The sequence below is a fragment of the Lissotriton helveticus genome, chromosome 11 (genome assembly GCF_964261635.1).
Source record: "Lissotriton helveticus chromosome 11, aLisHel1.1, whole genome shotgun sequence".
NCBI lineage: Eukaryota > Metazoa > Chordata > Amphibia > Caudata > Salamandridae > Lissotriton > Lissotriton helveticus.
The window spans coordinates 88520074-88532490 of NC_136072.1; the positions used below are offsets into that span (position 1 = coordinate 88520074).

The window sequence follows — 12417 nt, forward strand, 5'->3', positions numbered from 1 at the left end:
GCGATAATTTCGCCGCAGTGCTGGGCATTCTATTGTGTGGGCGGGGTCGCGTCGGCCAACGGACGTGCGCAACACTACCAAGGTAGTGCTCGCGACGGCCGTTGGCCAAAGGCAGCAACAAAAGTGTTAAAACCTAATTGTGTCATGATGTAAAGACTTGAGTAATTAATTAATTAACCCCTTGCACGCTGCGCACATTTCCGCGCTGTGCGGGCGATTTGAATAGTGGGCGGGATTCGGACGCCCCCTCCCGGCCGTCCTCCGCACACGCCCACCGTGACTTATGACGGCCGGGGGCCGTCCGAAGCATGGAAGGGGTTAAACCGTCCTTTTTCATTCAAGTGAAGAGACAGTGTGAGTTGTCAAAAGCTTTACATTTGTGATTTTGCCGCATGTTAAAGAATTTACCATCGAAATTCATTCTTTGGATAAACAGATAGCACTTCAATTTAGGGATAGCACTTTGTATTTTCCAAGTAGTAAGTGGGAGATAATAAAAAATGTAACTCATAACAAAATCACTTTACAAACTTAGCATATTTTGCAGTATTCGTGAAGATATAGAAAGCAGCAGGAATATATCATGTAACATGAAACTGAGTACTTACAGAGACATAAACTGTTAGACATGTGATAAGGGAAGCAGTTATAGCATATGGAATTGATGTATTTGGACTTTTTGCTTCCTCTCCAGTGGTTGCAATAATATCAAATCCAATAAAAGCATAAAAACATGTAGCTGCACCTTTCAGTACCTGTTAATAAAATGACAAAATATTATACATAATCATTTTGATACAATGTAAACCACAGATACATTGATTGAATGACCTCTGGTTAGCGGGAAGGACAGGGGTATTATGAGAAATGCTACAATTATTTTTAGTTTTAATGAAATAATTGATGACAATATTGTATTGCACGACTCATAAATTATATTCTTATCACAATCTGAACAATAAATGGCAAGACATTTACATACAGATATTCTTTGTGCATATACAAGTATTACAATGTAAGTATTGTTGATTCAGAACATATACTGCCAATATTCAGACACAAATGGTGACTAGTTTTGAAGATAATGTAATATGTGGTATGCATTTATAATATGGTAGAGACTGGTAAATATTAGGTCTTTACCAGCAACAAAGTAAATTTGTCTGTTAGTATGTAGCACAGAGACCCAGCTTGGCACATCAAAGTCTAGGAAGACACACATTAATCAAGGAGCTTACTGCCCATGCTTCTGGAAATGCACTATTCAGGATAGTGCATAGGGATAGTTTGATGCAGGACAGTAGTGGGGTTAATATAATGAATTGGATTGGTCCATGAAGGACTCATACAAGGTAAATAGAACACCCTCCATGTTTTGAAATGCTGCTTTATCATTCTTTTCTAAGTTGTATGAAGTATATGGACCTATTTAAATCCTTTGAATGTATGCAAAATATAAATGCGTAATGTGCTACAGAGCTGTGTGCCATAACCAACAGATTTAGGTAGCAATGGGCTACCACAAATGTATCTTCCTCTGTATAACTGTGCACTCTCTGCATGCCTCAGACATGTTCTGCCTAAATAGAATATAGATCTGCATGGAGAGAAGAAAGCTCAGAAACTAGTGTGTGGACATTATAATCTCATATATGTTGAATTATTTTGTCAAACTCAAAATTGTAACTCCCACAACCCATTGTCTGGTGAGATGTGTGGCTGGAGGATATTGATAAGGTGAATGCACCGGGGCTAGAGCTTGTGCACTGTGGGAGGCCAAGAAGTGGTACAAAGTCAAGATGAGGTATATGAAGGACAAAGTCAAAAAACTGTATTTACTGCTGTGGGCATTAAGATTTAACTCTGTCATACCTCCCCTTGAGAATGGTGTAGGCCACATTATCCCACCCAAGATGCTGCATGGATAGAATGTACAAGAATCAACAGCAGGGTCGGTATTAGTGTTGGTGGTGCCAAGTGCAACAGTCTTTTTGGCAACCGGCCCCATAACCTCCTTCTCCACAAATTATCTCACTACTACCCTCCAACAATGCCCCACATCTGTCCATAGCCCCTCTCTCACATGCATGTAAGTTGTTTTATAGTGCTTTTCATACCAGTGTAGGGTGTCAGAGCACATCACATACGCATTCTATAAAGTCATAACTGTCTAAATCAGTCTATAGGAAATTTTACATAAAACAATGAAGATTACCAGGTGTAGGAATTGCATGTCATCCATACTCAAAGGCGTTATATTTTAAGAGTCTTTGGTCTGAAGAAGCACGAACTCTGGATTTAAAACGTACCACAGAGGTTGGGGTTGGCTTTACTAATTAAAAAATGCTTCTACCCAAGCTAAACCTTGTGAGCAACATTAGGATGATGAAAGACTGGGCAAAACATAGGGTTCAACCTTGTGCCTTGGAGATTGCATGCAGCTCTTTGATTACAGTTCATAAGTCACTGTGCTATATTAGAACTGTAACTTATGAACTGCAGGTAACAAAAGGATATCTGTGACAAAAGCAGTAACCCACTGAGGTATCTGTGATCTGCATGGTACAGGTACCTTTGCAGCAGGCATACTAACCCTCTGCAGTACTTTCTTTATGATGAGTCAAATCTGCCACTAAACAAAACTAATTTTTCTCCAGCTTGAACATTAATCACAAGAGTTATCTGACATTTTTATTGTTGCCTGAAAACTATTGACACACAAAGGTCTCTACAGCAGGTGCATTTAAACCCAGCGCTAACACCCCCCTGACCTCACCCCTCCCCGGGAAGGTCAGCGCCTGAGGCGTCTGCACCAGTTGTACCACCCTAGAGCTGGCCCTGATCCACAGTTGCTCTGCAATAGAAGGTAAACATCATGCCCACCAAACTCATATTTCTCCAACCTTGTTTATCCCTATCAGTGCTGCTGTCGGCCACTGAAAGTTCGGAGCACTACCTGGCTGGTGCTGCGAAAGTTCAACGGCCGACGCAGCCCCGCCCACTTTATAGAACGCCCGCACCGCGCCGAAATAACGGCCGCAGTAAACGGGATAAAGTTTGAGCAAGTACTCGGTTTCTGACACAGAAGCCTCAGTCATCTCCATCTTTCAAAACCCCTGTCCCAATGGGAATTCTGGATTCTAATCCTACAATTTACATTAAATGATGCTTATGGAAAAAAATGACTCAAACATTAAAGGTCATTATTTTGTGGAAAAGATTTTCAAACTACATACTAAAACAGCAGTTTCCAACAATTACTTCTATGACCGCCATATTTCTGTATAACAGAGTTTCTGAAGAAATGTACTTACCCCTGACCATCCATAGGGTAGAAACTGCCCACCAGTCCAGTTGTCGGAATTGACAAAGAAGAAACCTGCAAATATCATGAAGATCCATACTACCAGATTGATCACGTTGAGCAAATTGTTGAATCCAACTGAGTTCTTCACTCCCATTGCGACAATGAGTGTCACTATTATTCCAATCAGCATGGCAAGTAGATCTGGGTAGGATTCATCACCCTTCCCTAATAAAGATAATGAAGCCTTGTAAGATATGGCCAAGGAGAACATTGAGTCACAACAATTTATGCACACTGTATTCTCTGATTCTGATTCTAGTCTACAATAAAAGTTTTAGCTTTTTCAAGTTTGAATCCCAATGAAGGGTGCAGTTGACATTTGAAATTAGCATCTGCAAATCATTATAATTTACACCTGTTTGTAAAATCATGCAACTCATTAACTTATCCTTGCTGAGCTATACACTGCAGATACCAAAAACCTTTTTACATGATATTACTCAGGCACAAACTACACATACAAACTGTGAATCTTTCAAAGATCAATCAATCTTGCACCTGAAAAATGACCTTGTCAATCGTGCACCTTTTAACTCAGTTCACACTTTTTAGGTCAAAGCCTACCAGTGTACAAATACATATCGGGGACATGCTGAAAGCATGCTTAGGAATGCATTCTGCCCATTGCTTGCCATGGGCTTGGTGTTTTGTAACTCACATTTGCTTGCTTTCTATTTGCTGACTTTATTTGTTTTAGGCTGTCCAAAATATCTTTCTCCTTGCTGGGGAGCATACTCTGTTCACCACCTCCAAGACTGATCCCTTTTACTCCTCCACCTGTGCTCGATTTCTGGGAACTCTTTTTTTCTTTTCTATGAGGGTACATGCATTGTTTTATTGTCTCCCTTGTCTGCTAGTTCTCAGCAGTAAATATGTTGTATTTTATTTGAAAGGTTTTCCTGCCTCCTACCTTTCTGTTTGACTGATCTGATTTATCTCTATCACTACCAGTTCATCAATCTCGCAGTCTGTGAGCAACAATATTCTGTCTACGAGCTTGTTTATTTTGGCCAGTGCTCATCACTAATAGCATAAGGTAAACAATCCTCTCCTCAATTTCACACCCATCATATAGGCATAGCTGAAGCAAGTCCTAAATAACAATGCTAAAGTTCAGAAGTGAATGAGCAATAAACAAGTCTTTAAATGTTCAATCTTGTCACATTTGCTGTGCATTTAAACAGAGGTCAAATGTTAGGCTGTTTTCTGAAGGAGGCTGCTGTTTACTTTTTTTTCTCTGACTTCAAAGTGAAAGGGTTTATGTGACAATCCTGCTAGGTATTCCATGTATCAATGGATGTTATTTTTTCTTGCACTCAATAAAATAAAATGCCAGCAAATGACCTACACAAATATTTCAAAATCTATGTGAATTAGGAGAGCACAAATGAAGCATACTTCGTTTAACGCGTTTCCGCCGCGGTGAGGGCGTTCTAAAGGGTGGGTGGGGCTCCGTCGGCCATTGGCCGACGGCAGCACTACCCAGGTAGTGGTCCCGTCGGCCAATGGCCGACGGCAGCACGGAACGGGTTAATTCTGAAGTGTGGGCAAAACAAACATTTTAATATTATCAAAACAAATCAATACATTAGGTGATGTCAATTTCTATGCATTATTGTTTGTGTGTTGAATAGTTTTATCATTAAAAAGGTATGTCAGTGCAAATGTAATGGTAATTTTAATTGAAAATGTATTTTCTGTAATAGCTGGTGGAGTGGAGTACCACTTTTATTATGTGTCACTACACATTTAGGTTGTGTATGGTTTAAAAATATGTAGTTAGTGTGTCATGGCCCTTTTTGTACATATAGCATAGCACACATACAACACACACTATTGAATGTACACTCTATTGCTTTGAGCCAATTTGGATTATGTACAAAAAGAGGCATGACACATTACCTACATATATTTTTAAACCACACACAACCTATATGTGTAGTGACACATTATAAAAGAGGTACTTACCAATTTCCACTCCACCAGGGACTCACTCCATCAGGAAACTGCAGCTAGGACAACGCAGCACAACAAGGAAATCTAAATTGGCTTGGAGCAATGGAGTCTGCCGCGTCGACAGAGGTGCACCACTTACACAACGGTAAGCAGCTTGTCAATGCAGACAGCAGTTCAGCCAGCATACATCTGAATAAGGTGGGCGGGACTTCTTCAGGGGGTGAAGGGTGTCGTCCAAGCTCTAAATCAGGCCCTCTGTCTCAATCTCAAAGCCTAATGCAGCGATGGACAAACAAAGATGAGGGCAATCGGGACAGCCATTATTTTTTTAGGCAGACATCCTATTATCCCTACCGCTAAAAGACGCGCTCAGTTCTCGCCTTTAATTTACGAAGTGGAAGATACAATATGTGGAATAATCATTTGATTTTACATGGAATATCATAATACTAGAACTCTAATAGCTGTTAGTGATGTGCAATGCTTAGTTTGTACTTTTACAATCTTTCTAATTTTTTGTTTTCATTACATATGACCTTATTTTTACAGAGAACAATGGAAGTAGTTTGTAGGGGAAAAATTAATCTAATTTAAATTTATACAACAAATCCAATATTATTCTCAGTATCACATCATAGTGAAGTTTTTGTTTAGGCTACAAATATTGTTATGTCATATGTCATTTTTATCAGTGGTCTCATAAGCAATGCATTGACCGGGAAGTGCTTAAGTTGGCTCATCTTCTCTAATTATCACCTTTTCTGAATAATAAGGTCTTAGATTGTTGGGTCAATATTTTTTAGCTCATGACACACACAACTTTACCTCACATTACTAATACTTTGAACAGTGTATTTTGAAAGCAGTGGTACAGGGAGAGTGCACTTTGGGTAAATACCCCACAGCCACTGACTCTTGTGTAGATTTCAAGGTTTGCCACTGGTCGATAGTTGATGACACCCAAGCACATTGCATTTCGCGGAAGGTTATATCATTCCATTACTATTCAGATTAGGCTTTAGTGGGAGAGGAGGGGCATCAAGTAGTCCTTCTACACTCCTCGCTGGGTCCTCCTGTCTCTATGTTGCTGTTCTATTATATACATGCATGCTTTCACACCTCCCCCGCTGTGCATCGCCCTGTCTCCCACATTTCTGTTCTCACTTTCTGTCCTGGTGCTCCCCTCCATTAATACTCCCAGTCACAGACTGCTAGCTGGTCCCTCACTCCCCATCAGGGCTTGCTCCTCCTCCTCCCTCAGCCACTCCCTATCATCGCTACCACCTCTCATGCCTCCCCATCCATCACCCCTGGTAATAATGCTCTAATGAGTGGGCACACCCATCTTCAATTAACAGGCAGCAATTGATGGACTGTCAATGGAGTGCACAAACCAAGTGTTGAGAACACCAGAGCACTGCACCTTTGTAGAATTACCTTTCTGAACCTAAACTGTTTACGCCTGCCACTCTGCCTTCATGTCACCTACAGAGCACAGTTTTTAAGACTCATTACTGTCTTTGGATGTTTCATATTTTTAGGTCTCCCTACAGTCATGGATACTTCCAACTCATTGCAATTTTTCTCATTGTATGCCTTGTGCTATGGCATTTAAGAACAAAATACACCTATTGCATTTCCTGATGCTTGATTGCAATTGATATGTGTTTGCTTCTTACGTGTGTATGGAATCGAGGACATAGCCAACACTCACTTTCAGAGCAAGGCATCAATGATGTACCGAAAAATGCTCCCAATCAGTTTTTATAATGAAAAAAAGAAGAAAGAAGGAGGCAGACTGGTAATATTTCATTTCTTCTGTTTGCAATTCCTATTTCATTTAATGATCCTGTTATTAGTCTGTGGAGAACAGTGCGTTGAGCTAGAACCTTTGCTGTTCAAATGTTCAGCCTCTTTTTAATAGGTTTTTCTGTCTGCTCGCACAAGAAGACATGCATGAGTATTTTTGTATTATACTCTCAATGATGATAAAGCTATTGAAAAAAACAATGTTTTTGCAAGCCTGAAGAAGGTGGGAGAAATACATATTGATGTTAATATTAACAGAGCTTCAGTGCACCAGAGCGTATCCCTCTCATTTTCAACCACTTTAGAATACAAAATAATACCATTATCTGGATGTTAACGGCACTGAGTTGAAACTCCTTATACCATTTCTCCTTAATAATCCTTTTTCATTATAACACCTGTTTCCTCCAAAAGCATTATAGGTATATGCTGATGCCGCAATATTATTTCTCGAAACTAAAGCAGTTCAATGGCTTAAAAAATACAGGTCTTCACTGAGCATCGTCAGGTTAAAAAATTTGTTTTTAACTATCTGTATTTAGAGAAGAAGGGACGTCTCTATAAGTAATTTTTAGAGGGTGCACACAATAGGGCATCAATAAAACTGATAGGCTCCCTACAAAGAACAACTGTGAAGAGTGTGTATAAATGTATTTATGTATATATATACAGTCAATAAAATAAACATAAGTATATTTTTTCTATACAAACCACACTTAAAATACAAAAGCATTAGAATTCTTCAGTTATAGGTTATAGTTTACGCCAGCCACGGTCGGTAGTGGGAGTACCGGCCGGGCGGTGACGTGGGGAGGGGGAGGGGCAGGGTGGGGGGTAGTAATGTATGGAATCCAGACCTTAACAGGTAAGTAAACATAAAAATAAATAAAACGAATTTCGTTGCACGCACTGCATCGCATTTGGTGATGCAGTGCGCGCAACTAAATTCGTTTTATTTATTTTTATGTTTACTTACCTGTTAAGGTCCGGATTCCATACATTACTACCCCTCACCCTGCCCCTCCCCCTCCCCACGTCACCGCCCGGCCGGTGCTCCCACTACCGGCCGCGGCTGGTTTACGCACCACCTTTACATTGACATAGCTTTATTTATTTGTTATCTAGAAACAAAAGTCATTGTACACAAACATTTTAATTCCTAAACTTATGCCTATAATGTATAATTTACACAACACCTTCAAATTATTATTACTTTCACACCTCCGTACACAGTGTGTTCAACTTAGTAGCCACATTTCAATAACTCTTTCCACTCTACTATGCACTGTTTTCTAACAAAAGATTTGATTACCTGTTCTTGTAAATATTATAATTTTACATGAGATAAGTGAGATAATATAAAACAGAACATGCAGTGCATGGAGAAGGCAAGAGTTGTAGTTAATGTAGTGTGGATAACGATTTGAATACACTGTGTTTGGAGGTTCACAAACTATAATAATTTGAAGGAGTGACGCCATAAAATGAAGTGATGGGTAGTGTAATAGCGTACAGTTGATTGTCGTAGAGTGGGTTGGCATATAGTGGAGTGGTGTACAGTAGAGTGACGTAAAGTGTGGTGACGTACAGAGGAATCGCAGAAAGTGCAGTTATGTACACTGAAGATGGGTAGAGTGGAGTGGCATAGCGTGGATTAACATGGAGTATAGTGTTGTACAGTGTAGTTGTGTACAGTGGATTAGCAAACAATGGATTAGCGTAGAGTGGAAGGTCATACAGTGCATTGGTGTACACTGGAGTGTCATAAAGTGTAGTCGCATAGAGTGTAATAGCATACAGTGTTGAGGTGTAGAATGGAATGGCTGGAGTGGAGGGGTGTACAGTTGATTAGCATACAGTGGAGGGGCGTATAGTGGTGTGGTATACAGTGGAATGGAGTAGTTATATAATTTTCCTCTGTATACCACAGTAAGTTTGCAGTATACTGCGGTACACGTGCATGATAAGGCAATGGCTAGGTTTACAAAAGGTAAAATGGAGCCATATTGTCATCAATACATTTTGTCTGCTTTCAGCGTTCCACTATGTTCTGGAATAGGGTCTTAGATGTAGATAAGGAGTAGGTTTTATTGCGGTTCTCTGCCTGATACCACTTTATTAAAGTGTTTACAGGGAGAGAAATGTATTCCTACAATTCTATATATTCTTACAGCAGTTTAGGAAGAACTGCACATTAAAATACATTTAAGTAGTGTGGTCATTTGTAGGTAATACCGCAGTACTCCGTAGACATTTTACTGAAGATTCAAATATGGGAACAATGGAAAATACACTAAAGCACCTTATATTTGTAAAATAGAGGGCGCTGAAGGGCATTTTGAATCTTTTAACATATTTATTTTTAAATAGTATTTTGGTACTGTGGTACAACTGAGGCAGTATTGCAGAACTCTGTACAATTTTAATCTGCCTAATACCACTTTAAAAAAGTGCCTATAGGTAGTGGAAATAGATCAAAGTAATACTTACCTACATCTAAGGGCAAAACTCAGGTCACAGGCAAAGTGTACCTAAAAACAACATGGCTGCCTTTAACCTTTGTTCAAGCTGTCATTAGCCAATCACTTAATGACTTGTGCAAAATACTGTGAAATTTAGAAAAAATACCAAGGCAACAGATATCACTGAGTTAAAATGTGTTTTGACTTAAAAAATACTTACCAGTAGTAACCATAATGATCATTTGTGAAACATAATGTCTAATCCTGCCACATTTCATGTAAATCCATTCAGTCATTTTCGCGCTATGCAAGATATACCAGTGCATTTTCCATGGAAAATGCATTGGTGGAAAAAAGAGTTTTGGGACCCCCCTTTTATCTTTACACCCCCTTGACCAATCATCACAAAACTTTGCATCATCTGTCAATGTAGAAGGAAGAATAGCTCTGCAAAGTTTTGTGGAGATTTATTTAATGGGTGGAAAGTTATCAGAAACCACTTTTTGGAGAAATTCCCATATCTTGGAATCCAAACTATAACTACAGAGAGGCTACTGCCACTCTGTAATATATAAATATATATGCCTATTTGTGTGTGTGTGGGTACAAAATAATATCCATATATAAATGTTTGCCTACAGTGTTTAAATCTGACTTTTGGTGTATATAAGATAGAGATACATATACTCATACAAACAAATTCATATTTAAAGATTTTTAACAAGCATTCAGACTCACGTAACATATTTATGTGTACGGCAAGGTGAAGTGTCTACTTTTTAATTCTGTGTCACCTCCTCGCTCTGAGAAACAGTCAACAGCTATGGAGGAGTGATTTGACAGTGTAAGGCAGGACAAATTGAGCTGGGGCACGGGCCCCATCCATCAGGCGTCCACCCCTCTTGGTACGGCAGTGTTGTAAAGAAAAAACGATGCGACAAGCTGTGGGAATTCATTAGATGGAAACATCATATGAGAGCTACTGTGGTATGAAAGCCAAGTAGGGAGCTCTAGATGGAGGTACTGCCAATCAGTAATCCTCCTGAAAGCGTGGAGAGCCCTTTAGAAACATGTTTGACTGTTACCAATAAACACACAATTTTTCCTGGATTAGAAAGTAGATAGTAAGTACGAGTGCAGGGTGAAATAAATGATCCGAAATTATGTTAACTGAAATGTCTCCTGCTACAAATCTTTAAGATGCTTCTCCAACAATATTTGAAAAGAAGATCTTGGAGCTATTGTGGTAACACCATGTGTCGCCATGAAATTCTGATATCTCTTTACCAGTTTATTGATGCATGTGAAAAGTGGCAGAAATTTCAGCCACAATGATATTTTAGCAAGTTATTCACAACATTATTGGACACAGGTCAAAGGAGAAGGCTGCTGGTAATTGTAGTACCAGTTCAACCATTCCCACTTTTTTTTAACAGCCCAGCTTATAAACCCACTTTTTATGTTCTTGACAAGTAAGTGGGGAAACTAATCTAAACACACTTTGAGTCACGTGATTCACCAAACCTCACTAAGAATTTGGAAAGCCCTTCCCCCTGCCAACCACTGCCTAATCCACCCGCATTAAAAGATTGCTCAGACATTTATTTGAACAAGAGCAGCACATTTGAAACAGGGAAGTACAGGTTCTACTGAAATCAACCAAGGTCCCAGCCTGGCAGAGCCATACATCAAGAACTGTATTAGAGTGGACTTCCAACCATGTGCTAGGGCCATTAAAACAAAGGGACATAAGCCTTGTGTGGCAAACAGTGCATGAAGTATTCAGGGTGTAAATATGTCACTGTGGTTAGTGAATTTCATCAATATTTTATCAATTATCTTTGATGGGTGTGGTGAATTAAGTTTTCTCAAAGTGCCTCTAAATAACATATTTCACCATAGACCCATTACCCATATCATAAAACCAGGATGCATCTTCATGGCATAGAGAGCCTGTGCATCGTTAGCACCAATACTAGCTTGACAAAATTTGAGGTACTGCGTTAACTTTTTCTTGGAATACTTAAACCCTAAAGACAGGTCACAGTGCAAGACGGGAGATTCCTAAAGCTTCATTTAAAAAAATTTATTATAGCACGCTAACACCACTGAGGGTTAAGAAACTGGATTTAGGAAACATCATTAATTGGTGAACAGAAAGGTTTCTGCTTATTATGGAAAGCACAATATTCTGGGATGGTACTCAGATTGAAAAAGGGACAATTCCAAGAAGTGGCTGGGGGAAAGAACGAGTCCACAGTCTGCATAAATCTAAATCATGTCAAATGAAGCAGAAAGAAAATAGATGATCTTAGGTTGTATGATGATGATAAGTATAACAGAAATATGATTGGATATAAAATATTCCATTCTATAAATAGCTGTGGGCATTAGACACAGTGGGGCATATTACCAAGCAATAGCGATAATTATCGCTATTGCTTGATCAGAGACAAAATTTTACCGCTGAGCTGCGGCGATTTTTATCGCAGATAAACCTTGGAATTACCAAGGTTTATCTCCTAAGCGATAAAAAACGGCCGCAATGCATGAATATCGCTGAAAAGTCAGCGATATTCATGCATTACCGAGCTAATGCTCTTAGCCATGTTATCCACCTCCCATTGGATAACATGGCTAAGAACTGCTCAGGGCAGGTGTTAGCTTTTGGAGATATTCGAGCTTAGCGCGAATATCTCCAAAAGTTGGTAATAGGAGATAGCGATGTTAGCGACTGTTTCCAGTCGCTAATATCTTGGCACGCCCACTTTGCATGTCATTAGTGATAAATATCACTGACATGCAAAGTGGGGTCCAAGATGG

General features: G+C 39.5%; 1 protein-coding gene across 1 annotated transcript in view; it reads right to left on the reverse strand.

Moving 5' to 3' along the window:
- Positions 1–12417, reverse strand: part of SLC7A14 (solute carrier family 7 member 14) — a 304031-nt gene that overhangs the window by 51333 nt on the left and 240281 nt on the right. Inside the window, exons 5-6 of the mRNA XM_078667705.1 lie at positions 3315–3532; positions 609–755 (exon numbers count right to left, since the gene is read on the reverse strand). Coding sequence (XP_078523831.1) covers positions 609–755; positions 3315–3532 — 365 coding nt within the window. The remainder of the gene's footprint in view (positions 1–608; positions 756–3314; positions 3533–12417) is intronic.